The 25,929-nt window shown below is 38.9% G+C and overlaps 2 protein-coding genes across 3 annotated transcripts; one reads left to right on the top strand and one right to left on the bottom strand.

Moving 5' to 3' along the window:
- Positions 1–569: 569 nt before the first annotated feature.
- Positions 570–18,147, top strand: zcchc14 (zinc finger, CCHC domain containing 14). 2 transcript variants are annotated; one of them, XM_057329642.1, is made up of 13 exons: positions 570–1,947; positions 4,688–4,814; positions 10,433–10,503; positions 10,678–10,749; positions 11,170–11,261; positions 11,674–11,768; positions 12,199–12,232; positions 12,309–12,594; positions 13,283–13,371; positions 14,775–14,896; positions 15,322–15,465; positions 15,549–16,658; positions 16,737–18,147. In XM_057329642.1, the coding sequence occupies exons 1-13, from the start codon at positions 1,309–1,311 to the stop codon at positions 16,790–16,792; spliced, it is 2,937 nt and encodes a 978-aa protein (XP_057185625.1). In that variant the 5' UTR covers positions 570–1,308; the 3' UTR covers positions 16,793–18,147. The 2 variants fall into 2 exon arrangements, with proteins under 2 accessions (XP_057185625.1, XP_057185626.1); XM_057329643.1 differs by having other exon boundaries at positions 14,775–14,882; positions 15,320–15,465.
- A 1,609-nt stretch (positions 18,148–19,756) lies between these two features.
- Positions 19,757–24,088, bottom strand: map1lc3b (microtubule-associated protein 1 light chain 3 beta). The gene is made up of 4 exons (XM_057329644.1): positions 23,856–24,088; positions 22,106–22,161; positions 20,476–20,582; positions 19,757–20,342 (listed from the first exon to the last, which is right to left on the bottom strand). The coding sequence occupies exons 1-4, from the start codon at positions 23,893–23,895 to the stop codon at positions 20,177–20,179; spliced, it is 369 nt and encodes a 122-aa protein (XP_057185627.1). The 5' UTR covers positions 23,896–24,088; the 3' UTR covers positions 19,757–20,176.
- Between the last annotated feature and the right edge of the window lie 1,841 nt (positions 24,089–25,929).

Below are 25,929 nucleotides of genomic sequence, written 5' to 3' on the forward strand. Positions count from 1 at the left end.
CTTAGCTACTTAGAAAGCTGCCTTCTATTCCAAATCTTAAAATAATAATAAATAAACCAATGATGTACAGTGAAAAACCAAGAATGACAACTGCACTGCTTTGTATATGAAGATAAAATATGACAGACAGAAAGTGTTTAGGAAAATACAGTGTCTTTAGAGTGGGTGAGGATATTTAAACAGCCTCGTCTTTGATTGAGAGCTCTGGGACAATTGGCGCCATCATCGGGAAAGTTGACGTAATGAAATGACAAAACCAGATCTTTCCGATATTTGCCTTGAGCAGATGGCATACCCGTGTATTATTCGTCTACTGCCACAATAACGCATGGTTTAATAAAACTCGAATTACTTTCTCACTATGTGTAAAGTCAATAAACAATTACCATTAAATAAATGTGCCTACTACCGCTTTAAATAGTACAATATTGTCCCGTTCACATAAAATATGACTGAAAGGTTTTAGAATGGAGATTTGACCAATCAAACCGCGGATTATGATTACAGACAAGCCGTTTATCCAATCAAAATCTCCCGTAGGCTGGATTTACGTGAAGTTCAGGATAACGCACTACTACTCTCAGTTTGCCTTTCTCGACTTCACGGCAGGGCTAATGATAGGTAACGAAACCGTTGCTTTGTTCACTCTCGTCCGTGACAAACGATTTAGGTGCAAATAAACACATCAGATAAAGTGTCACGTTTGAAAAACCATAAAAACTCGCTAGGCTTAAACGTCCGACGAAGGAATACGCGGTCATATGTGTCGCCGTCCATTCGGGCAGTCAAACTGTTACAACTGGGGAGTTTTCCACATGAGCCTGACGGTCCCGTTTGCGGGTGCGAGGCAATGCCGAGAATTTCATCTGGAAAGATCGGTGCGAATAGACCAGGAAAAGTGGGATTTATTGTTCTTGTTAACGTTTTGTAATATGGACTCTGTTTAATAACTGGCTGACGTGTGGAGATCGTGGTGGGGGGCTGGCTGAAAAAGCAGAGGCACGAGCGGGCAGAGGGGCGTCTGAGATTCCGTAAACACATTTCGTTTCTTCAATAACTTTCTCCGTGTCCTGCTGTCTCTTATACGCTTTATGATATAATGCAATCGCTTGTGTATAAATCGCGAAGGAAACGTCGGGATTTGTGTTGGATCTGTTCTTGTAGCGGTTTTGAGACCACTGGCTACAAGTTCATGGATGTTTACGTCAGTGGATTGTTTTGAAGTTTGTAAAGTTTATAAAGACCAGCGATCTTCTCATCACTCCAACAGTTTGCATTATAATTTTAACCTCTATATTTATATGGCGTATGAAGAGTACTAACTTAGTTAAAATGGTCGAGGATAGAGGTTTTGTCCAGAGAGAGGATGTTTACCGCTGGTTCTCCATGCTGAGTTCGGCACAGAGGGCTGAGTTCCTCTGTGGCCTTTTGGACCTGTGCGTGCCCGTCGAACTGCGCTTCCTCGGCTCGTGTCTGGAGGACCTGGCCAGGAAAGACTACCACTCCCTGAGGGATGCCGAAATCAAAGCCAACAACCCGGCTGACCTCGCCAACCTCACCAACATCACGGACGAGGTCGTGAGGAGCAAGCTCCTCGTCTCCCTCGCGCTCCTCAGCTCTGACAACCGCGTGTCAGCGGGCGTTTTATTTCGGACCCTCACTCACATCGACACCATCATCAATAACTACGGGCTTCAGCTCAACGATGGCCGGACGGGAGAGCAGTTTTTGCTCCTCTTTACCATGGCCTCCAGTCACCCCGCTTTTAGTTTTCACCAGAAGCAGGTGCTGAGGCAGGAGCTGGCGCAGATCCAGGAAATCCTCCAGGTGACAGTTGGGGATGCGCCGTCGACGTCACACGGGGGCGGGACCACCGGTGTCGCGACCCCGCCCTTTTCTTCGTACACTTTTGGCTCCTACCAGGCCGGATGTCCATGCTGCACAAAGGTGAGAATTCACAGGTGTAGACATAAATAGAAATGTTGTCATCAAAATCTTTATTTACTAGGCCACATCAACCCAAGATATACTGATCAGATCTGATTAACCAAATAACAGAGAACAATAATAAACTGTGGTCAGCTGGTACAAAAAAAAATGTTGATCTTTGAGATCTCACAAACGTGTAATGGAATGTAGCAAATTATGTTTTTAACTCTAACATATCAGTTTGGTGAGTCAACAAGCAGGCTTGTGAAACATAGTAACAGTAGCATTACAATTCAGGGGAACATTTGTGACCCTGCCTGTGAAAACCCAGCTAAAGCCATTTTTGTAAAAATGTTGAAATCATTCTACATAATGTAATAAAGAACATTCTGTGAAATATAACCTTGCATCTTTAATATTGACACGTCGATGATTGAAATCATAATGAAAGTAATGGTTGAATCAAACTTTGATGCACATTAGAGTTTGAGACTTTAGCCTGGATTCCACAGGTATGGTTACGTTTGTTCGATACAATAACAAAACCCTTCAATTATGGAGTATGATGTTGTGAATAAATAGATGTGAGAGTGAGGTAATATCATCTGACGTAATGCAAGCAGTTCTGGAGCACATTGCCTGGCACAGCTGCTTTGTAATATCCATGTACATGAATCGCTTTACAGTAAGTTAGTGTAATTTTAATTTACCACGAGGCTGCATGTCTTCGTGATGTTTCGTTTTTCGACATATCTTCATGTCTAAGCAGGAAGCGCAGTGCCCTCGCGGTGCCTATTTTGCAGTGCGGTTTGATAGTTAAAAAGTTGAACTGGAAAGAAAAACCCAGGAAAACACACTCTTGATGTATTTAGTCTGATAGTGTGTTTATTTTGTAACCACGATTATTATTAAAATACTTGCTATGTGGTTACCAAATAACATTATTTAAAGTTGCTCATTTGTTTCTTAAAAAAGAAATGAAAAATTCTGCTTAGACAAACCCAACATCAAATGAAATAACAGAGTCTTTTGTTCGGGGATCCCCGAAAACCAGAAGTGTTGTCGGCATCGACCTGAGCTCATGAGATATACACATGCCGTCGAAAAGGTTTTTGGAGGGGGGGGTGTAAGCGGAAAGTACCGAGTGAGGGGAGAGAAGGCGGTTCTGTTTAGCGATTTGTTGGTTTTGGCTTTCACCTAGTAAAGCTCAGCACATTTCTTCATGCTTAAATCAGCCCTCTGTGTAAGTCGTATGTGATTCATCAGGAACATCCGACCTCTCGTTCGTTTGAGAGGCCTGTGCACTAGACGGAATCTAAACAAAAGCATGCACTCTTTTGTCTTGAACATATCGAGATTGCAATAAAGATAGTTGGGAGACTATGTGTGAGAGTTTGGGGCCACTTTATGAAACTGGTGTTACTACATCTTACATGTGTTTATTTTGTACATGTTTATATGACTTAAAAGCTATACTTTTGAGTGACTTTATCATCTATTACGATCTGCTTCAGCTGGGACTCCAACATAAGCCTTTTTAAAGAGAGGAAGAGAGATTTGGCAGTGTGGGATGTGGATGTGGCAATGTGGACTGTACGGCACTCGTAATTGGTTTCAGAGCTGCTTTACTAGCTGCTGTGCTTAGCATATGTGGTACTGAGCCGGAGGTGTGGCCTCAGGAGAGGAAAGGGGCGGGTCTAATATGTTTGTTGGCTCTGTCAGTCAACTGTCTCTCAGAGCAACAAAGTGAAACATTTCTACATTTATGTTTGTTTAGGGGGTAAAAGACAGTGAGATGTTCTGCCCACGACCAAACGGAAATACAGAAATAACAAAAAGTGACATAATAGTGCATGTGCTTGAGTTGGCTTCATTACCAAGATGACTAATTATAGAGCGGTCGTGTACTACCAGCAAGTCAATGACTCACTTGTTATGTAAGTTGAAAGCAGTGGTTCTCAACTTGTTTCCTGTAGGATTAAGTGGCATCCCAACAAAATCAGATGTCTGCTCTTCCATAGTTTTGGCTTTTTTGGTGTTTTGTTGTGATGTGTTGAGTGTTACTTTCATTTATAAACTCAACAAGCCTTAAAGTTTTTGTCTTTTATTTGTTTAAAGTTTGGATTGAAAGTTTAAAGTAATCCAGTCTACAAAGTAATTCACTGTACAAAGCGTGTTACGGTAGATGCAAATCACGTCTGTTTTATTGTGTTTTTTGTTTATGGTTTTCCAAGATGAAGGCATGTCTTTGAAACTATAGGAATCTGAATAAAAGTTTTTTTGCATGCCATCTACAGAGGAATTTGCACAAAATAACAGGGTTGATTGAACACATGAACTTTGACGTCAAAAACAAAACACATGATATGTGAAGCATTTACTTCTTCCTTTAAGAAGTTGATTTGCCTGTTTATTTTATTGTTGTTACCTATGCACTGTTAGCATTTAACATACTTGTTCTCTGATTTCCATGACAGATGTGCGACCCGTCAGATGAGAGTCTCTGGTCTAATGCTTTTCAGATATTTTTTTTTACAGTTTCCTTTGAATTTTTTAAGTCTGTTTTCACTTTCAAGATACACTTTGCTATTGTACCGGACATGTCAACTACTCGAATACAGAATTAACCAATACTAAATCCTTGCAGAGTGTAAGAAAAAAGCCGGCAGTGTGATGTCAGTAAAACTTGAAAATTAAGCAGTTGTGACATCTTTGACAATCCGTCAATGTATGTGTTTGACCTTGACCTCTTCTCCAGACCCCGCAACGAGAGGTCGCGGGAGGTCAGACGGATGACGGCTTAGGTCCTGGTATCATGTCCCCAAGCCAATCGCTCTTGTGCCATGAATTGCCACTCAAAGCGCATGCCGGAAAACCCAGCAAAGGTGAGTTCCTAAATTTGAGACTATCCCACTAATCCAGGCAGCGAATGCACAATGATGTATGCAGGACAGGGTCAAAGGTTCTACCAGCCAAGCATTATAAAAAACAATGCTGAAAGGTTGATTTAAAACCAACATGCAAAAACATACGCTCATAGAAATGTTTTAAAGCAAAGTGTCACTTCTGTGAGACAGCTGGTGGAAAATATTGCCTCCCCTCAGGTCTGTTCCAGCAGAGCGGGATAAATTCACCAGAGCAACAGTTAGATCTGTCAGCTACATGTTTGTCCACTGAAAGAAGACTGAAAGATTTGCTAGCTGGTTTGTGCCGTGAAAATTTACAATTGGATATTGTTAGACTGTTTTTAAATTAGGATGTTTAAAGTAGCAGAACTGAGGTTTTGTCGATCGTCATCTTTAAAGGCATACGTCACCCAAAAATGAATTCATCAAAATCATCATTTACTCACTCTCATGTCATTTCAAACCTATATGACCTTCTTTCTTCTGCAGAACACAAAAGAGGATATTTTGAAGAACGTTGGTAACCAAACAACATTGGCCCCCATTGACTTTTATTGTATGAGCACAAAACCACTCAGACATTTCTCAAAATATCTTCTTTTGTGTCACACAGATTTTGAACTACATAAGGATAAATAAATGGCAAAATGTATATTTTTGGGTGTACTATCCCTTTAAGACCCATACACACTTAGCATTGTAACTGTAAATGTCAATCAAATTTCATGATATTTATAGTCACTTGCTGAGTTAATTATTTAGTTGAAGAGCTCATAAGAGTTGCTTATATTCATTGGGGTCTTTGACTCTAGTGGTAAGATTTAATTCCGTTTGTGGCAGTGAACTCAAGGCTTGTTTTGTGTCTTATCATGGACAGTGTGAATAGACACCGTTCATATGATTCCCCAGAGTTTGCGATCCCAACTTGCTAGTGGAACATGAAGCGGACCGAGCTTACCTTGTGTTTGAGGAGAAATCTTAACTAGGCACATTTCAAGAATCTGTGTAAGTGAAGTACTTTTCTGTTTCAGTCCTGAGAATACTAGAGACACAACTTTCTATATTTCCAGAAACATCACAGAGACCCCCATGTTTGTTGAGTGACACAAGTGTGAAGTTTCGGGCTCTATTTTGCCATGATGTTGGCTCAGTCTTCGACTGTACCAGATGTCACGTTCACACACTAAGCAGTCCACAAACTTGGAAAAGTTCAGACATTTTTGGAAATGTATGTATTTCCCAGCATGTTTTGAGCCTTATGATTCTGTCATATTTATCCCCCCTCATGTCATTCAAAACCTGTATGAGTTTCTTTCTGCAGTGGAACACAAAAGAAGATATTTTGAGAAATGTCTCTGGTTTTGTGTCCATACAATGGAAGTCAATGAAGGCCAATGTTGCAAAAATAACTTCTTTTGTTGCTATGCAGAAGAAAGAAAGTCACACAGGTTTGGAATGACATGAACATGAATATAGTTCATGTATATATATTTTGCCAGTGTCAAAGACATGGTCAGCCATCTAAACAGCCCTGATAACAGAGACCGAATGGGACCCTGTCCATTGCATATCTATTCCATAACATCATGGAAATGAGGAAGGGGTTTGCACTCAACGGGTGTGTTGGACCCAGCGGTCATTCCAATCGAGTGTTGTCTGACTAGACGCAGCAGGTCGGACGTTGTAGAGACAGACTCTTGTTTTGTCTGCCAGTAATTTAATGCGTCTCCACTGCATTACCTCATGGGCTTCACCGCATGCCTTTAGCAAGAGTCTCAGCCATCCGTCAACACCCTCACGCACAGATACACCAATCCGTGCACGTGCTGTTTTACCAAAACAAATCTCTAATGTCTCACAAAGCCTGAATTTGCCCCCATGCAAATGTGAGTGAATGTTTATCGGCTTTGTTCTAACATTCTCTGCTCCGATTGGACGTCGAAAGTTCTTTGAGGTTTAAACGTACCAGTTGTGATGTCTTGGATCAAAGGGGGTTGAGACAGCTGTTCTTCAGAAGAGGATTTCGCAGGGCCCACAATGATAACAAAGGCATTTTTGGAAATTCCCAAAAGTTGTGCTGTGCTTATTGAGCGGTTCTTGCACAAACACTGTTTGTCAACGTTCATGGTAAAATGGACGTGCTTGTGGCATGTGTGCAACAGTTCTAGATCTGCATGTCTGTTCTTGTGTTTCCGTGTGTGTGTGAAATAGTTTTAGTGGGTAACCAGAGCTGTAAGAATGAGAGAATGCTTCGGATTAGCGGGCCCAGCATTGGGTATGTGGCAACTGCAAGGCCCAAAGCATACAGAGCACAGAAAGCATAGACAGTAAGGTGTGTGTATATAAATCTAGAAGAGAGAGAGAGACGTGTGTCGGGGTGTGTGTGGATTCTTTAGAGAGAGACTGTCTTTATGTATACACAGATATAACGCGTATCATGATGAGGATCTATTGACAGAAATGCAATATAATATACAGTACGTAGCTATGTCTTCAGAGGTGTATAAAGACCTTAGATAATGAAGCGTTATTTTTTATTACCTTAGAATGAGCTATTTCTGTCTACACCGCACGTCCCCTTACATGGAATTTGCTTGCTTCTACAGTAGCCCTAAACGGACAAACTGCTCTACAGAACGCGTTTCGTAAATACGTTATCTGCTTCGGCAAAGAATCCAAAATGTGACGACATCTTAGGCGTTTGTCAGCCACCTGTAGTGCTTCAAAAGGGAGGGGGAGGGGTGAAGTGAGCTGTTGGTTGCAATTTGTAACCTCACCACTAGATGCCGCTAAAATTCACAAATTGGACCTTTAAAACTTTGTATTTGTCAGTTTTAGCAGTGTTTATACTGTTCAAATGTCTCAATTATAGAACATTTGAACAGATTATTTTACACTTTAGAAAACACCATCATTTACATAACTATAAACAAAGTATGTAATGAAATATCAATGTATATTAACAACTGATATACTATTTTAATACTATTTTACTAAATATTATATTACATAAAACTCTGAAAAAGCTTCTTGTTCACTGTTATGGGATCTCAACCAATCAATAACCATCATTTGAGAAGATTCAGATGAGAGGTGGAGAAATATAAAGAAACATACTATGGCAGCTGAGCGATGAAAAGTAAGAGCATTGGTTCAGGTCAGCTGCACATGTGCACATACATGATTTATTGGGGCCCGGCGCTGAAAGCTCACATGGGAAGACAGGAGAGAGGACAGGTGGGTACCCATAATGCCCTTGGGCATTGTGTGAAGGTTAGGGGGAGGACGGTAAACAGTGTTGCTTTAGTTTTCACCCTCTTCATGTTATAGCATGTTAAAATGATCGTCAATATTCAAACTAGGGCGTGACAATACACTATAACATTATGACCGTGGAAAAATCAATTCTTAAACTGAAGAGAATTTTCTCCTACAACAACTTGATTTATAGGATAATTTAAACCTTTAGCTTCTTTTATTACTTATACACAACTTCCTTGTTCTTTTCTATTCTGTCTACATCTCACCCATTTATCTGTCTGTCTTTACTTTGTAGTTTTTTCTCCTAGTGCTTCACAAAATCTTGTTTTCTTCATTGCCGCTGCATCACTCTGGGTTTGTAGTTCGCTTTCACTCCGCAACACACACACATGTATACGAACACACACAGTGTAATGAGGGGTTTGGGAGGAGCAGGCAGTCGTCTCTCTTTTGCCATGAGGGGAACACTTTCTCCGCTCCGGAACATTCCAGATGAGCTGACACTCGCCTGGCATAAATATGAAAGGAGAAGAGGCCTTAAAAGCAGATTTCCCACAAATTTTAATTCTGTCGTTATTTACTTACCATCATATCTCATATTTTATTTGTTTTAAAGTCATACAGGAGTTTTATAAATGAAAGATTCGTAACAATTCGCAACATCCGCTCTCCTTTGTGAGAACGTTCTCGCACGTTTGTGAAAAAGTAGCCAAGTCAGATTTCATGAACTGCTCCAGGAGCCGGAATGGTTCATTTACGAATCAGATGGATTTCTCCCCTGTGTCCAAAAGTTTTTTTTTTTTCAAATTTTGAGGTTAACTATACCTTTAAGAGCAAAGTTTGAAACAAAGATGCATCAAATGTTTCTGTGAATGAAACTGACAGAGAATTGAAGGCTATTTACTGCTCTTGACTCTGTCGATATGACGCGTTGAACTGACAGAATTCCATTCAGCTCCCTCTCTCTCTCTCTCTCTCTCTCTCTCTCTCTCTCTCTCTCTCTCTCTCTCCACACACACACTACAGGAAGTGCTGACACTGCAGGGTATATTTAACATGCTCGCCCATGTGTACAGTGAGCAGACTTCTGATGTGTCTCTGCTCGCTCCTTCTTGTGTTTGTGTATTTACAGGAGTGGTGTCTGTAATGTGAGTTGGTGATTGCAAGTGGTTCAATTTTATGCTTATAAACAGCTGTTGAAAACGGTATAATGTACACTTTCTGGTTGTCAGACATTTAAAGTGGAATATGGTCATAGTTAATGTAGGAAACTAAATCTGTGGTTACTTTGCAGAACACAAAAAAAGATATTTTGAAGAATGTTGGTCACCGAACAACATTGGCCCCCATTTACTTCCATTGTGTGGACACAAAACCACCGAAACAAGTATCTTCTTTTGTGTTTCACAGTAGAAAGAGTCACACACAGGTTTTGGATGACCTGAGGGTGAATTAATGAGGACAGGATTTTTGTTGTGAGAAAGGTTTAAGCATCATTTGTTTGTAGGTGCAGCTTGGTTTCATTTTTTTTAATCTGATGCATTTTTGGTCTCTGTCCTGCTCACGGATACTCTATAGAACATGTGGTTTTTGCCTTTTTTCATTTTATAATAAGGTGCATTTGATGATGTGCCATTCAAAGCTTGTGTGTTCAAATAAATGCCTAAAGGCTTAAACTCTCCTCTCAGGTGCTTACCTCTTAGATAAATATGCTGAAATAGGTTCTAACCTGTCACACACCTCTCTTGTCAAACTCTTGAGGATTACTCACATGTTATTCTCTGAGCAGCCTATGATGATTTAATCATTTTAGAATTATTCCAGATGAATAATTCTACATTGTGGAAGGTAAAAATGTGTATTTCTTAAGGAATAGTTTGCCATTTGATGGTCCCAGATTTGTTGAATCTCCAAAAAGTGCATTTATCATTCACAGAGCGAATCCAAACTACGGTTGGTTAATACATTTATTGAAACAATTGGTTTGTGCAAAAACATATTTCAAGCTTTTTAAACTTCAAGTAGCATGATAACTGGACACAATTCATCTGTGTTTGAGGATATAAATTGTCAACAAGATACAATTTCATATGTTAACAGCAGGCAACAATATATTTCTGTTCATGACCTAAATGAACATAACTGCTTATAAAATCATTTCAGAGTGGTTCTTCAGTTTCATGTGGATTTCAAATGAAAGAGGCATATATTATAGGAAGTACAAGGTTTAACTTTTATAATACTATAACTCTGCTCATTTTTTCTTGCTTTTGAAAGTACAACCCATTATGAGTTAGGAGATTTATTTGTAAAAAGACACTTTTGTTTTCTTTCAGTGTATGTTGAAAGAATTGATCTGAGAGGAGTCACAGCCAAAACAGACAAACCGACCGAATATATCCTAGACGTGAGTTATTTGTCAATTTTCAGTAAAATTGAACTGAACTGTTTTGCAATCGTATCTTTAGCATCAATCTATCCTTACATTACTTTCATCAAAAACCTTTTTGTTTGATTCAGTTTGAATTATAATCCATTTTTTTGGGTGATCGTCTGTCCCACTTTGCTTTTGGTTTCAAAGATTCTGTGGTCTGATTCCACTCTTTCGACCATCAGCAAAACCCCTCAGGAAGTGCTGGAGTTCATCTCCCAGGTGAGTGATGGACAGCTGATCACGTGTGTGAGAAATGTAGAGCTGGTGTGTAAAGTCAAGATGTCCTGACAAATCAACTAGACTTAAAGGAATAGTTCACCCAGAAAAAATGATCTCATCATATATTCACGCTCATGTCATTCATGTCATTTAAAGCCGGCTTTTAAATCTTCTGTGGAACACAAAAGAAGATATTTTGAGAAATGTGGTTTTGTGTCCATACGATGGAAGTCAATGGGGGGCAGTTTTGTTACCAACATTCTTCAAAATATCTTCTTTTGTGTTCTGCGAAGAAAGAAAGTCATACAGGTTTGGAATGACATGGGGGAGAATAAACGATGATAGCGTGTACAGTTGTAAAACAGTAAACATGTTCACTGATTAACACTGATAGATTGTGTCTCTGTTCTCTTTCTTCAGCTCTCTCAACTCTTTCCTGATGAATGTCTGGAAAAACTCCTGCCGCCGATGCCTGGACTCACGAACGATTCTGCTCACGAACTAGATCCCCGGTATTTTTGCGCATTATGTACTGTATATACTGTACATGAACAAAAAAACGAATGAATTAAAAATCAGAAAGCTGAACCTTAAGAAAGAACTTTTTTAAAGCAGTAGAAGCACACCATAATATAGGTTGATGCAGGTCATGTGTCGTACACCCCTAATAATATAATAACAATATAATATTATCATAATATTTAATACATTTTAAAGCACTTTAAAGTAAGATCCTGTTTACTTTTAAACATATTTTTACAAGTTTTTTTGTCGTAAACTATTTAAAAACATGACTATTGATTTGCAGAATGAACATCTTTAAAAAGCTAAGAAAATATAGGGTGTTTTTGCATGATGTTGATCTTCTTTGCCTCATTATACTGAAGTGTTATATTTGTAAGAAAGTTTTTTGACCCCACACAGGTGCTTGACCTCCCTCCCGCCTCAAGTTCTCAAACATGACAAAGTCTCTTCCTTCTTCAGCACCTCGTCCGCACCTCAGCTCCCCACCAGCACAAGTAAGCCTCTTCTTCTCCCTCTCGCAATGGTCCGTCCCTCACTAGTCTCATAGAGATTTGTATATAGATCAGACCATCTCTCGGGGAAACGGGGGGGGGGTGGATTCTATTTCAGGTCAGTTCAATTTGATTTGACCTGCTTGTGCTGGGAAGTCTCAAAAGCGATGACCTCATCTTAGGTAACTATTAATAGGCCACTAGAACCTGGATGTGTGTCTGTGTGGTGGTATTTATAGCGGTGGGGGGAAGGGACGGAAAACCCTGCGGATAGAGATGAACATTAAACATAGTATGCATTTGTGCACTAGTTTTTAGTGCAACAAAAACATTAAAATCAGAGCAAAGTCACTGTCTATATTTCATGTTTTTTTACACTAAATTCTTTGCGAACTTTTTCCACTCACATTGATTTGTATTCCATGTATTTCAGATGTTGGCTGTCTGCTTCAATACAGAACAAGCAGGTGAGCATAACAATCACACATCCCTGCTACTACTTTTATTTGTCTCAATCCATAAATCTTTCGCTCCGATCTGCAGGCCCATCTGTGGGGTTGCCAGCATCCAGCCTGTGCTAGGAATCCACGCCTCCCTCCCGCAGAACTCCCAGGCTCACCTGCCTCCTCTCCCCCCTCAGACGGCGATGGCCATCCTCCCAAACAGTACCGTACCCATGGGGGACGGCAGCCCTCCACAGGCGCACCTCCCAAACCATGGACCCCAACAGTCGCATCCCAGCCTGGAGCAGAACGGCATTCTAGACTGGTTACGTAAACTGCGGCTGCATAAATACTACCCTGTCTTTAAACAGCTGACCATGGAGGAGGTATGTAACACAAAAGCTTAGGGGGCCAAGCCTTTGTGTCATGTTGTTTGGACTAAGAACCATCCACTTAAGACATGATTGACAGCCTATAATTTTGTCCATCAAAAAGTACAGATTTTTATTTACATGTACATTTATGTTTGGCAGACGCTTTTATACAAAGTGACTTCAAGGTATACATTTTTTTTTTCCGTATGTGTGTTCCTTGGGGATCGAACCCATGACCTTTGTGTTGCTAACACCATGCTTTTGAACTACAGGAGCTATTAACCAATCATGGTAGTAAACTGAATGGTCTTCTGTTAAACTGGCTTCATTTTCTTTATACTAAACATTTTTTGTTGTGTATAACCTGGTCATTTCTTGACAATTTCTGTTAAATTCACCCAGTCGTATCTCCGTACCCTTGTAAAATACCTTCTCCGACGCTCTTTCCAGCAAAATCTGACCCTGTTTTTTGCTTCTGATTGTACATGCTTTTTCTTTTTCAAACCCAGAGTTTTATGGTATGACAGCAATTTTCAGATAAGAGGTCATAAAAATGTTTTATGACTTCAAACTCACATTTTAATGACAACTTGTGTCGGCAGAGAAGTTTAGAGAATGGATTCGGGGCATTTGCAGGCCAAACAAAAATGTTTTTCTCCTGACAACGAATCTAAATCATGCTCTCTTTGTTCCTTCTCAGTTCCTCGCCCTCACAGAAGAAGATCTAAACAAATATGACCTCACCCAGGGGGCCAAGAAGAAGCTGAAGACTCAACTGGAGCTTCAGAAGTGAGTTTGGCTCATGTTCACAATATGACACTGTTATGGTTTGATCTGTATTTTTTACCTTGAAATATTTTTGAGAGTTTGTGAAGGTTTGTCACATTTGAGACAGAAGTATCAGGGTTTTTCCTGCATAGAGAAATTGGAGGCGGCCGCCTCAGGCTCTCGCCAAAATTATGTTGCGATTCTTCACAAGAAATGCGGCGTGCATTTAACAGACTGTCATTTGTAACTGCAGTTGCGACATTACGCCACAGTGGAGGCGCTGTTTCGTTATCAGCACACTGAGGCGCTAAAAAGAGTTGCAGAACAAGAGCCAGCCTGTGTTTCGCGGCTGTTTGTTTTGCATCCAAGTACATTTAATTTCTTGAAATTTATTAAATTAACATGACGTACATCATTGTAATGTCTTTAGCTGTGCAGTTGGATCGTTGAATCAGCGTATACTGTACACAGCGAGTTCGCCAGTATGAACGCACAGTGCGTTCAGAACGACTCGCACACGAATGACTCATTTGAACCGATTCATTTAAACTATTGAACTTTTCAGTCACTAGCGAATATAAGAGATCCTTGAATCATTTAAAGTGAACCACAGAGAATGCAAGATGTGAATGAGCTTTGCTCATTTAGAAAGACTGGTTAATTCATTTGGCTATTGTGGGCTGAAAAGTTAGTTGAAATGATAAAAATGCTTTATTTGATAAAAAAAAATTTCTGTTTGGTTGAATAAAAGTAATGTTTTATACAACTTAATAATAGTCATTTTTATCTAATTTTGTTAGAACTTTTAATATGTCAAACTCAAAGTCACTTTGGTTAAGCCACTTAAAGGTACGGTAGGCCTACTTATGTGTGTACAAGATCAGGATGGCTCAGGATCACCTCAGCCTCATTTTGAGCCAGGAAAAACCCATAGTATAGGCCTTGATGGTAAATGTTCAACTCGTACATTGCAGATCGCTTCCTTCAGATTCACTTCCTTTGCCAGTTTTAGCGCTGTTACAATTGTAGCCGGTTAGGTTTTTCCACTGTTTTGAGAACAGTAAAGCTGTGTTTTTGTGTGTAATGGTTAAGCTTACAGTTTGATGTAATGCGTTTGATTCGAGATCAGCAAGTTTCCATTGCACAGGTAGAGCTGTGGGAACTGAGATATTGGATAGATAACAGGATAATGATTAGGATGTTTTCCATGCCTGGAAACAACAAATCCAAGATTATACTGTTTTACTGGTCTCATTCTTTACTAAACAGGAGTTATTTGGAGTTAACAAACACGCTTTATTAAATACCAAATAGTTTCGTTTTTTTCGCAGTGAACACTGGAATGTTTTTGTGCATGTCGCCCTCTAGGGGTTATTGATGGAAATAACAGTATGTAAAAAATCAAATTTGTCTCTTGTTGTCAGAGAGAAGCTAGAGAAGAGATACGTGGTGTCTCAGTTTCCAGTTTCTTGTGGGGGGGTTGCCAGAGTGACACCGTCCAATCACGTCGGACCACTGACAAACACGCATGCCGGAACTGGCACAGGTACACACGTCTGAAACCTAATACTCAATAAAATACCAGCTATTCGATGTGCCACAGTTTTTTTTAAATGTGTTTAATATGTATGGCTAAAATATCCTTTTTCTGTGATTATTAATTACCTATATTTATTATTATCTATATATTTTTTATTTTTCGATCTGCCCACAATTTCAAGCTAACATGAGCATTTTCGTACTAAGTAGTATTTTATGTTGCAGGATGTTAAGGTATCACAAAAAAAAGAAAAAGGTAAAATGTAAAAGAATTAACCAAAAAGTTAGTTGGTTGGAAACAGGTTCAAAATAGTCCAACTTGTAAAAATGCTGCATTTTACAAAGAATATTTCATATATCGTATGAAACATATTTCACAGAGACTAGAATCTAGTCTGTGTTCAAACATGTTGTATTTTTGTGTGTGTTTAGAGTTACGAGTAGACGTGGAGAACAGCTCGCTGCCCGTTCCACGAGACAGCGGCTCCTCCTCAGGTTACTCCAGTGCGCCTTCTAGTCCAATGACTCCTCTGTCACGTGACGCTTCGTTTGACCGAGTCAAAGACCCTCACAGGCGTAAGAAAGTTGTTTTATTATATTTTAAGCATTCTTTATACAGGAACAGTTCATGAAAACCTGTGGTATTTTTTGCCTTTCAGGTGCAGACTCAAGTTTGGATCCTGGAGAGAAAGAGCGGTCCTGTTTTCTTCTCAATCCTGCTGTGTCCGCCAGTCCCAGCCGTCCCACTGCTCAGGTCCTCCCGGTCCAAAATGACCCCTCCCACATGAGTTTACCCCCACCCTCTCTACCACTCCTCTGCCCGGGCCGAATCCTCAACTCCCCCCACAAGCCCCGCCCATCCCCGCTCTGTCCAGAAGAACGCTCCAAACTGATGGGGTCCGGGGTCCGGCTCGACAACATCTACCCTGGGATGAGTCTAGACGGATCTTCCGTGCACCAAGACGTGTCGGGACCTCGAGGGCCCCTCACGGTGCATCGTTCTCCTCCAGGCCTCATGGTGGAAACCAGCACTTCTCTCACCTCCACATCCAACACCCTCCACCACGTCTCTCACCCCCCCTTACACCTGCAGGTGTCTTTCTCATCTCCACGTGCAGGATCTTACCCTTTCTCCACTCCGTCTTCCTGCCCATCATCCAGCTCCTCCACCAGACCTTCTTTTTCACCGGTCAGTGGAGTACCCAAAGCAACGGCTAGCAGCGTTCCAATGGCGGCAGTACACGGCAACACCTACTGCGTGAATAGTACGCCTGCGGTCACGCCCAGTTCCAGCCCGGCGTCCACAGAGAACACCGCCTATGCCTCGGTGCAAGCAAACAGCTCTAACTCCAGTTCATCGCTGTGCGTTTGTAGCTCTTGTGGTTGTAGCGGTAACTGCGGATCTTATGGAGCGTTACCAGCTAATTACGCCGGATACTTTCCGCACCCATTTTCAGGAACATCGGTGTTCACATTAGGGCCTTTGCTTCATTTCAGCCCGCTCCTTACGGGAAGCAGTACCGCCTCCCCTTTTTCATACCCCCTGGTGGCTCCGCCCATTTATAACAGCAGCCTATCGCACGACTCACAACAGAATCTCGTGCTTCCGCCAGTTCAGGGTTTCTTAGGGGGAGGTGTGTACCAGCCCCAAGGAATGATGGGAAATTCGGGGCATAGGAAAACAGGGACTGTTTCCTGCTATAACTGCGGGCTGAGCGGGCATCGCGCACAAGATTGCAAACAACCAGCAATGGACTTGGCACAACAAGGTAACCATGCATGCGTTGTTTGTTTGTTTGTTTATTTTATTTTTTTCTAACTTTTCACATTGTATATTGCATTTTCAGGGACATATCGTTTGAAGTATTCTCCGCAGACGGACGGCCAGGACACAGGGGACTAAATGCCGAACTGGTTTGGACCTGCACCTTCATCAGTGTTCAAAGACACATTACGTGAAACGTCGCTGAGCAAAGACTTGCTCAAAATCCCTGCAAGAGGATCAAATCTGATCAGTTACGGTTCTGATGAAACCTTTGTGCCAAATAACAGAGGCAATAGAAGATGTTTCACTTTGCACAATTGATCTTTGCAGCGGGATGTTGAAAAGAACAACTCAAACATACTTTCATCTCTTTGTGTTCTTCTGTGCGTTTCACACCGTTTGTCGAACGTCCAGCTTGCACAGCGAAGCAGCCAACTGGAATAGGATATCGGGATTGTTTTACTGGAGATTTAAAGAAAACACACTCGTTGGTGTCGGCTCTGTGGGGAATGTGTCTTTGTCCATCTCAGAATGTCACTTTAAGCTCTTTTGACAAGCGTGAGGAATGTTGTCCATAAAGAGCCCTTAAACATCATGTGTTAGTTGTATATGACTGTACTTTGTGTAATCATGTTGTATCTTTTAATGTTCCCATTTTTGAAAACATGTTTGCTACGTTTGAATTCTTTTTTAGGTATTGTTGGGTTATCGAGCAGATAAAAATGTTATTAGAATCAATGCACTTGAGACAGCTAAAGCGTAACCAACATTGACTTTTAACAGCTGTTGTTTAAAAAATTACATTGTTTATGGATTTCTGGTTCTGAATTGAGAACTGAACGCACAAGGAAACAAATCATGTTTGTCACGCTAAGGTCACAGGTTCTTAACATGCACAGTAGACATACAAGACTTTGTTCAAAACGAGTCAAACAAACACCGTAAGTGTCACGCCCATCCAGTTTACCCAAAATAATCCATTCCGTCCTGTCATTCAAAACCGATTGAAAAAGAAATCAAAGCAGTCATGATCAGTGTTTGTTTGGCCATTTCTGTTAAAAAAAACATTTTACAGAATATTTCTGTACTGTTTTTCACAGTTGCTGGTTATGCATGTTGCCTTATAACCTCTGAGCTCTTTGTATTCTCATGTCGAGTATTATCACATGACAGCTTTCAAACTAAAATGACAATGCTGATGCAGCCGTTTTGTATTCGGAAGTGAATGTTTATTGAATTTTGATTGTTGGATTTTTGTATGTATCAGTTTGACACATTTTTAAAAAGTAATTTTTTTTTGAGAAATTCTTGTGAACTCGGCTTGTTTATTTGCCATTGGCCTGACCATGATACCCGGATAAAGCTATCCTGAGTACCTACAATCTCCATAAGTTAATTGTCATTAGAAAACAGTGTGAATGGTCTCGTTTCCCCACTTGGTATGTCTTCCATTGTTTGACCAAACAGATAGTCCCAACCCAAACTCACACCATTGGTGGAGACCCAACTACATTTTTCCCATTTGTGGTTAGTACATTGGCCACAGATCTGTCAAATTCTTTAGTTTGTAATATTAGATTATTATATATTTACTATAATAACATAGTGTTTATATAATTATTATATACAGCTTCAGAAAAATTAAGAGACCATTCCAAATTTTCATTTAATCAGCATTTCTAGATGTATTGTCATTTGTGGTCATTCCAGTCCAGTGTCTGTTGAATTTCAACAAAATCCTCATAGTCATCCAACAGCAATGTGAAAGACTGACAGCATGACAAGTCACGTGAAAATCACATAAAAAATATAAATTTTTATACTTTTGCTAAATACACAAAGAAATATTATACTTATGTCTGCATAAAAGTAAATATGAACTTGATTTCTTTGCAGTATTTGAGGACTGAAAAAATACAGAGCACCTTTTCTGTTATTTTGACTTACATTTCTCCAGTTTTCATTTTCTGCAAATAGAAATACATTTTTGTATTTAAAATTTGGAAGAAAAGTTGTTAGTAGTTCACAGAATTAAACAAAAATGATCATTTTACCTAAACACATAGTGAGTTTAGGTAAAACCTGGCTATATTTATTCATAATATTAAAATTATCTTTCAGTAATAATAATAAGTAACAAAAGTGTAAAAAGTAGTTATACGAAACCAATTATTTTAAATAAGAGCAAGACAAGGTGTATATTTCTCATTTATTTTTAAAATATCAACAGACGCAGAAGTGTGATATTGCTGTAAATATGAAATCTGAGAGCAGGACAAATGCAGAAATGAGTTTAGTTTGATAAAAGGTTGATAATTTGTGATGTAAACCTTCGTTCAAACAAGTTACTTTTGTACATTGCACATATTTGATTTTTTACATGTAAAACAACAAAACAAAAGATAACATCTCTTTAAATAAGAGCAAGACCATTACATTGGAAATAAATGCTCAGGATAAAAGGCATCTAAGCTTATCTGTAGATATGACCGAGTACAACAGCTCACGGTTATGTATTCATAAAGGCGTAAATAATTCTCTAATAAAATCGAGAGGATTAAAAGCGTGCAGCTAAACAAGCAGGGGATTTTTAATAGAACTGCGGATCGAGCCCAGTTCCTTTCAGACCCAAGACACTCGTCTTACTGTATGACATTACAGCAAAGCTGCATACTTTCTCCTTTCACTGTACCATTGTCTTATAATTTATATTGTCCTTCTTAAACTTGCATTATAAAGCTTAAACTACAATAAAATAGCATGTTTTTGTCCTTTCACCACGTCACATTTACTTGCTGTGGAAAGCGCTGAAAACATCTCTAGGCAAGTAGGCCGTTACATCAAACCTCAAGCTGAGAAATCGCTCTCGACCTAGCTAGCAAAACCTCAAGAGGGTGTGAAAAAAAACAAAATGGCTTCTGACAAGAAATAGTACACGGCAGAAAGCGGCTTATTTATTGACATTTACAGGTAAGAAAGTCTGCCCAACTCGATGAGAAGATTGTGAGCTATCCAAGTATGCCTCAAGCAGCGAGGGGGTTATATATCACCACCCCTCCAAGCTAAAACAGACTTATCCAATAACCTCTGAAACTATTTGAGTTCTTAATGTGTTGGGTCATATTTAGAACTGAAACACTAAGGTGATTTTATAGCTCCACTCAGAAGTTTCTTTCAAGTTTTTTGTTTATGTTGGGTAAATGTTATTGAGAAACTGGATCATCGTCCAGCTAACCATAAACTGACCTACAAACACACAATACCTCTGCCATTATATGACAACACAAATATGAGAGTCAAAGATACAGATCTAAAACGATTTTATGGAATTTAGGATTTCGCTTTGGGTAACAATTAGGATTGGTTGAGGGATTTGAGCCAAAAGGACTGAAAGTTCAGCTGGTTCCTCAAGTCCTATTGGGAGTTGGGGAAGAAGGGTGGGGTTGGATGTAGGGAAGAGGTCGTAAGGGCGCAGGGTAAGCTGTATCACTGTCCAAGACCGAAAGCCAATCGTGTGCCGTTTTACGCAGTTCCAAATGTCTCCTGGGAGGCGTAGACCATGTACAGGAAGCCATCTTCGTCTCTCTCGCGCTCATAGACCTCGGAAATGGCGGTGGACACAGAAACCATGCTGTGACCGTTGACAAGCAGGAAGAAAGCCTGGTTTGAGTTGAGCTGGAGGCGCCTCCTGTTGGAACACACCCAAGATATATTAGCAAAATCAAATAATAATTGGGCTGATAAACAAATGTTGTTTTTGTGTTTATATAAATTAATTTAGATAAAATATTTGAATAATGTTTTTAAAAGAACTTGTTGACCTGATTATCTTAATAAGTTCGCTCATGTTCACATGGTCAGGAACTAAAAACTTTGTTTTGTCCAGAATTGGCAGTTGCTTCTCTCCCTTGTATCTCTCAATGATCACCTGAAAAACAAATTGATTCAATCATAAAGAGGTTTCAGTATGAACTGCTGAACAATAAGTTATTAGTTATATGTCAAACTTCACATGATCATTTGAGATCAGCCAACCTAGCTAGTTGTTTTTATTTTTTGTGTGCAGGACTGTTCAGCGATTAATCTCGATGAATCGCATCCAGAATAAAAGTCTGTTTACATAATATATATTACGTGTACTGTGCATATACATTTTGTATTTATAAACACATACACATACTGTACATGTAGTATTTGAGAACAATATACAAATAAATAAACATGAATATATAATTTAAATAATATATAAATATTACTGTTTACATGCAAATATTTCCTAATATATACATAGTATCTGAATGTGTTTATAAATACCAAATAAATATGCATAGTGCACAGACATACTATTACTGTATGTAAACACAAACTTTTATTCTGGATGCGATTTATCTGGATTAATCGTTGAACAGCCCTATTTGCGTTAATTTTTTTAGTATTCAGATGTGAACATCGATTATGTGCATCTTTGAAAGCTCCTTTGAAGCATTTTGAGTAAAACAACTCTACATGTAAAAAAGCACATACAAATAACCTGAACCGGTTGTGATGAGACCTGTTTTTCCGACATAAAGCCTGCTAAATAAATAGGAGTTCATATTTTATGATAAAAGATTACTTTTTTCTTTAAAAAAATGCACTGATAAATTGTTCACAATAAGAGCAGCTACGTAAAATTAAGTAGGGACCATTTTGGTTTCCGTTTTAAGAATACCTGAACTCCACCTTCTGTAAGTCCAGAGGATTTTAGGTGAAAAATATGATAATAGACCTTCCAGAAAATACTTTATTTTACTTTAAAAAAGACTTTATTCCTGTCAGCTTGAATAACAATGGAGATTGGTAACCCTGAGGGACTGTCAATAGAGAGAACTGACAACAATTGGTCCTGAAGGGGCTAACGGAAGTTGTATGCATACATTTAAATGCATTTTCAAGTCTATTTACATGAGATTAACTCATTATGCCAAATGTAAATGTTTTTAAAAAGCTGATACAAAAGCACAAATGAGAATTTTAGTTTCCAGTGTCTAATGGAAGATAAATTAGCAATCCCCATGTATAACTTCCTTAAACATTATAATAAAAGGTCCAATGTAAATATCTCATTACCTGCATGACACTGGGGGCATAAAGTAAAACTGTGGTCTTAACACCGTGTCTACACCGGACACAACCGGCGTGATGCGACACGACAAAAGACATTAGAAACACATTAGAACCCATTATCATTTTAAATTTTGTCCACACTGGATGCGGTGCGGCACGACACGAAAAACCCATTAAGAACAAGAAGGTTGTCATGTCGCATCGCGCCCGGTGTAGACACGGTTTAAGGCTCCAAACTGGCTGAAACATTAAAACCCACAACCCTCCCAGCTGTTTGCCTTTTCTACAGGTTATCAATTTTAACCTTTGCATTCAGCTCCGCAGACGCACGTATAATCTGCTTACCGGGATCTTGTTGGGATGCTGCTCTCGGATCAGCCGAACATCCTCCACCCGCTGCTCTGTGGACAGGAAGCGGATATTAGAAACAGCCAGATCGCAATCCACAAACGCATTACACCACAGACATTTCCCTGGAGTGGATATGGGAGTATCAATCGATTCTGTAAAGGCCCGAGTTGAGTCATGTTTAACTATGGCCTTAGCGTATAGTTCAGTGTGAAATGAAAAAATACAATCAAATATGGTAGAAAGGTCATTTATAGTTTAAAAGCTGTATTGCAGATGAACTTTGTTCAACTGGCATTTAAACCAACACTACAAAACTGGTCAGAAGTTTTGAATCCAGCCATTTTCTGGCGTAGTCGGCAGGATAAATCGTGTTGATACTCAACACAAGCTACAGTGTTCGCACTGTTCTTTCAGTATAAATTGAACAAAATTGTGTTGAGTCTGTAGACTATTGGTTTACTTTGTTCTAAAAGCATTTGTTTCATGTATTATCCCATAATGGGTTAACGAGCAGAAACGAAAGTGAAACAAGCAAGTCTTTTGTGTATAACTGACATGCTCAGCATGACTCAGAACTGTATCTACAGCAACCATAAAACAATAAAATAACTGACAATAAACAATAATCTAAATGACAGGGGTAAAAATCAACACATCTATGTTTTGGCATTAAAACAAATATTATTTTAATTTAATTAGCATTTCGCTAAGCACAGACAGATATCTGTTGTGGGCCATGAGGTCCTTCGGTTCATGAAGTTGGTGATGTATGATCCCACGTGAAAACATTGAGCAACTTTATGGAGCAAACTTTTCTAACCCGAATATCTGACGTAGATCACGAGGGCAAGGAATTCGATCATTTATGGGATAAACACGTTTGGTTGTTGTATTTAGATAATTCTTTCTTTTTTTAACAACAACACCCCCTTGATCATTTTAAGAACAATAAAGTGCTGGTAAAATAAACATTATTAAAAACATCATTTAGGTAAAATTAGCTCATTAATAATGCTTCTCAGTTTAGGGAGCGTAAAAAAGTAACGTTAGCACTGTTTAAGAAAACGTAAACAAATAAAAATGACGTTGTAGGGCCTTCAATAGGCCTTCAACAGAGCACAGTGACAATAATAACAAAAGCATCAATATTATATACACCTGTTAAATAAACAATCGCAAACGTTTATTATAATATTACGTCGCTTCGTTGTTTGTTTACACGAGGCTTTTGAAATAACCTTAAACGAAGCGTCCCATCCCCCAATCCTGCAGCGTTGCGTTTTCACAAACATCTGCCCGCAAACAAAGAACAAGCACCAAACATTGTGGTTTTGGTAAGTTGAAAATGACGTCAGACAAAATATTAATGTTGTTTATGTTATCAGTTTAATTGTGCGTTGACATTACATAACGCTTTCGCTGTCGTTTATATGTTGACTTTGCATGGCCGAGACCCTTATAACCTAGTTTATGGTCTGACTTATCTGTCTATTATTCAAAGAGTTCGTGTTATAATTCATGACACACATTACATATGGTTTTTACATGCTTGACATTAACAAATATGGGTACTGCTGTATACATTATCACAAATACAAAACCCATTTGTAAGTAACTTATAATAGTTAGAGTGCCACTTGTCAAATCAAAGCAATCCAAATATTATTTTCTTTGTAAAAATATAAAAAGATTGCGAAACAGTGTTGTGCGTCTTCGGATGATATGAACTCCATCATGCACTTACCAAATGTCCTCCTTTGTTTAAATGTCTTTTCCGAAGGCATGTTTAAATGTGAAGGTAAATGTCGCGTTTTTAGGCAGACCTGCCTAATTGTTCCTTCCCTTTCTCTCTGGACAGATCTTGGTCTGTTATGTATTTTTTAAAATGTCGAAATCGTGTATTTATGATCCGTTACGTATCCTTCCTGTCGTCAGTTCGTCCCTCTGATGTCCGTCTACCCAGCAAAACAAACCGGTCAGCTGACCCGTGACGTGCGGGGAAGGGAGGAGCCTGTGGTTAGTATTCTGATCATTCACTGTGACAGTTTTAATGTAATATACTTAATGTACTGAATTAGTTTTTCACAAGTAACGAAATTAATATGAATATGAATATTAATTTAATGAAATTATGAATTTAAAAGTCTTGGTTTAGTTTTCCCCGCATTTGATAGATGCTAGATATATACTGTAGATAGATAGATAGATAGATAGATAGATAGATAGATAGATAGATAGATAGATAGATAGATAGATAGATAGATAGATAGATAGATAGATAGATCAGGAGGATGACTCAATAAAACCTTAAATAAAAGACACTACGAAAGTCTATTTTAAGTTAGTGTTTAACAGCTGTTGTGTTAAACAGCTATTTTGCTTGATCCGTGTCCCTTGTGATTTACAGTAGATCCGTTTTGTAAGTGTTTAAAAATAAACACCAACAATGTCAAAAAACAAAACAAGACGTCTATGTTTATGTTCTTACAATCACCTGCTAAATATTGTTATACCTTTATGGATACAGCTGGGGCTAACTTAGTGATAGCCTCAATGAAATCTTGTAGATATCAGACTTTATAAAAGCCAGAGACAATGTTTTATATCTTTATTTCTGAAGTATTCTGTCATTCTGTGTTGTCTAAATCATGTGCTTTGTGAGAAAATAAACCCTAGACTTTCTTCCAATATTATACTGGATATGGAAAAGCGTGTTTTGCCAAGCATTAGCTTATTCATGTGCTGGCTCGTTCAGTGAATGTCCTTGATAGCAGGGACCATGTAAGTGAAAGGGAAAACAAAGCTGAAAATTCAGTAAGCATTGTTAGCTGCATTGTAGGGCTTTCATAAACCATGCTGAAAAATGCTAAATTGAACACTCATGTTCAATTATGTTGAAAGGCAGACAAAGAAACCCTTTTTCATAGTTGATAATAACTAATAATAGCTTTTTAATGTTTATCGATTCATTGAAAAATAATTGTAATTATTTGTGCTCACACACAGATGTTTGATTTTTTTTCTCTCATACCCGATGTTCATCTCGAAAAGTTTTTTTTCCTGTTTTTAACACAATTGTTTATATATTCATGTTGACATTCTGGATTTCTAAGATGGCTTTCTAAACGTTAAAGTTCTACCTATATGATGCATGATCATAACTGTAGACACCTTGACACATAAATAATAAATACGTTTTTATTATCACCATTTCCATTATTTGAACAGCAGATACTCATAAATTCCAGAAAACACATTGTCATACATATTCTATGAGAATTTCCACAGTTCCTGTTTTCTTGGAGGATAAATCTCAAATTAAAACCCAAGCCAGATGTTCCACGTTCCACATTTAGCCCTTCCAGATTTCCAACGTCTGTGTTAAAAAGATGACGATCTTTACATTACGTTTCCTTTGGAAAAAAACATGTTACACAGCCATGTAATTATCAGCTGTTCACCATTAAAACCACTACAAAATTCCTTTATGTGTGTGTTGGTTCCATCTGCCAGATAACATCCTACCAACAGAATCCAACACATTACCAGTAGAGACCCACATAGACCGTTATAGCCTACAGTCATTTCTATTAAAACCACAATTATTGTTATAACTTTCAAACTCCTGTGATGGTTTCTAGTATTTTTTTCAACAGGGAAAGCACACATTAAAGGCAGACGGAGCGAATTATTTTTTAGATTTTTATTCATACTCGTAATGACCAATCACATGACACAGATGTAAAGAGTGCTCGTGTGTGCGTTATGGATGACACTCTGTGTTCCTGTCATCGTCCTAAGCATCAGATGGTGGGCAC

The sequence above is a fragment of the Triplophysa rosa genome, linkage group LG3 (genome assembly GCF_024868665.1).
Source record: "Triplophysa rosa linkage group LG3, Trosa_1v2, whole genome shotgun sequence".
Taxonomy (NCBI): domain Eukaryota; kingdom Metazoa; phylum Chordata; class Actinopteri; order Cypriniformes; family Nemacheilidae; genus Triplophysa; species Triplophysa rosa.

Excerpts from the sequence above, each read along its gene's own strand:
- map1lc3b (XM_057329644.1), bottom strand. The coding sequence starts at position 23,895 with ATGCCTTCGGAAAAGACATTTAAACAAAGGAGGACATTTG. Across the intron at positions 22,162-23,855 it reads TAAACAAAGGAGGACATTTG|AGCAGCGGGTGGAGGATGTT; the intron begins GTAAGTGCATGA and ends TCCTGTCCACAG. Across the intron at positions 20,343-20,475 it reads GAACTTATTAAGATAATCAG|GAGGCGCCTCCAGCTCAACT; the intron begins GTCAACAAGTTC and ends GTGTTCCAACAG.
- zcchc14 (XM_057329642.1), top strand. The coding sequence starts at position 1,309 with ATGAAGAGTACTAACTTAGTTAAAATGGTCGAGGATAGAGGTTTTGTC. Across the intron at positions 1,948-4,687 it reads GATGTCCATGCTGCACAAAG|ACCCCGCAACGAGAGGTCGC; the intron begins GTGAGAATTCAC and ends CCTCTTCTCCAG. Across the intron at positions 11,262-11,673 it reads GCTCACGAACTAGATCCCCG|GTGCTTGACCTCCCTCCCGC; the intron begins GTATTTTTGCGC and ends GACCCCACACAG.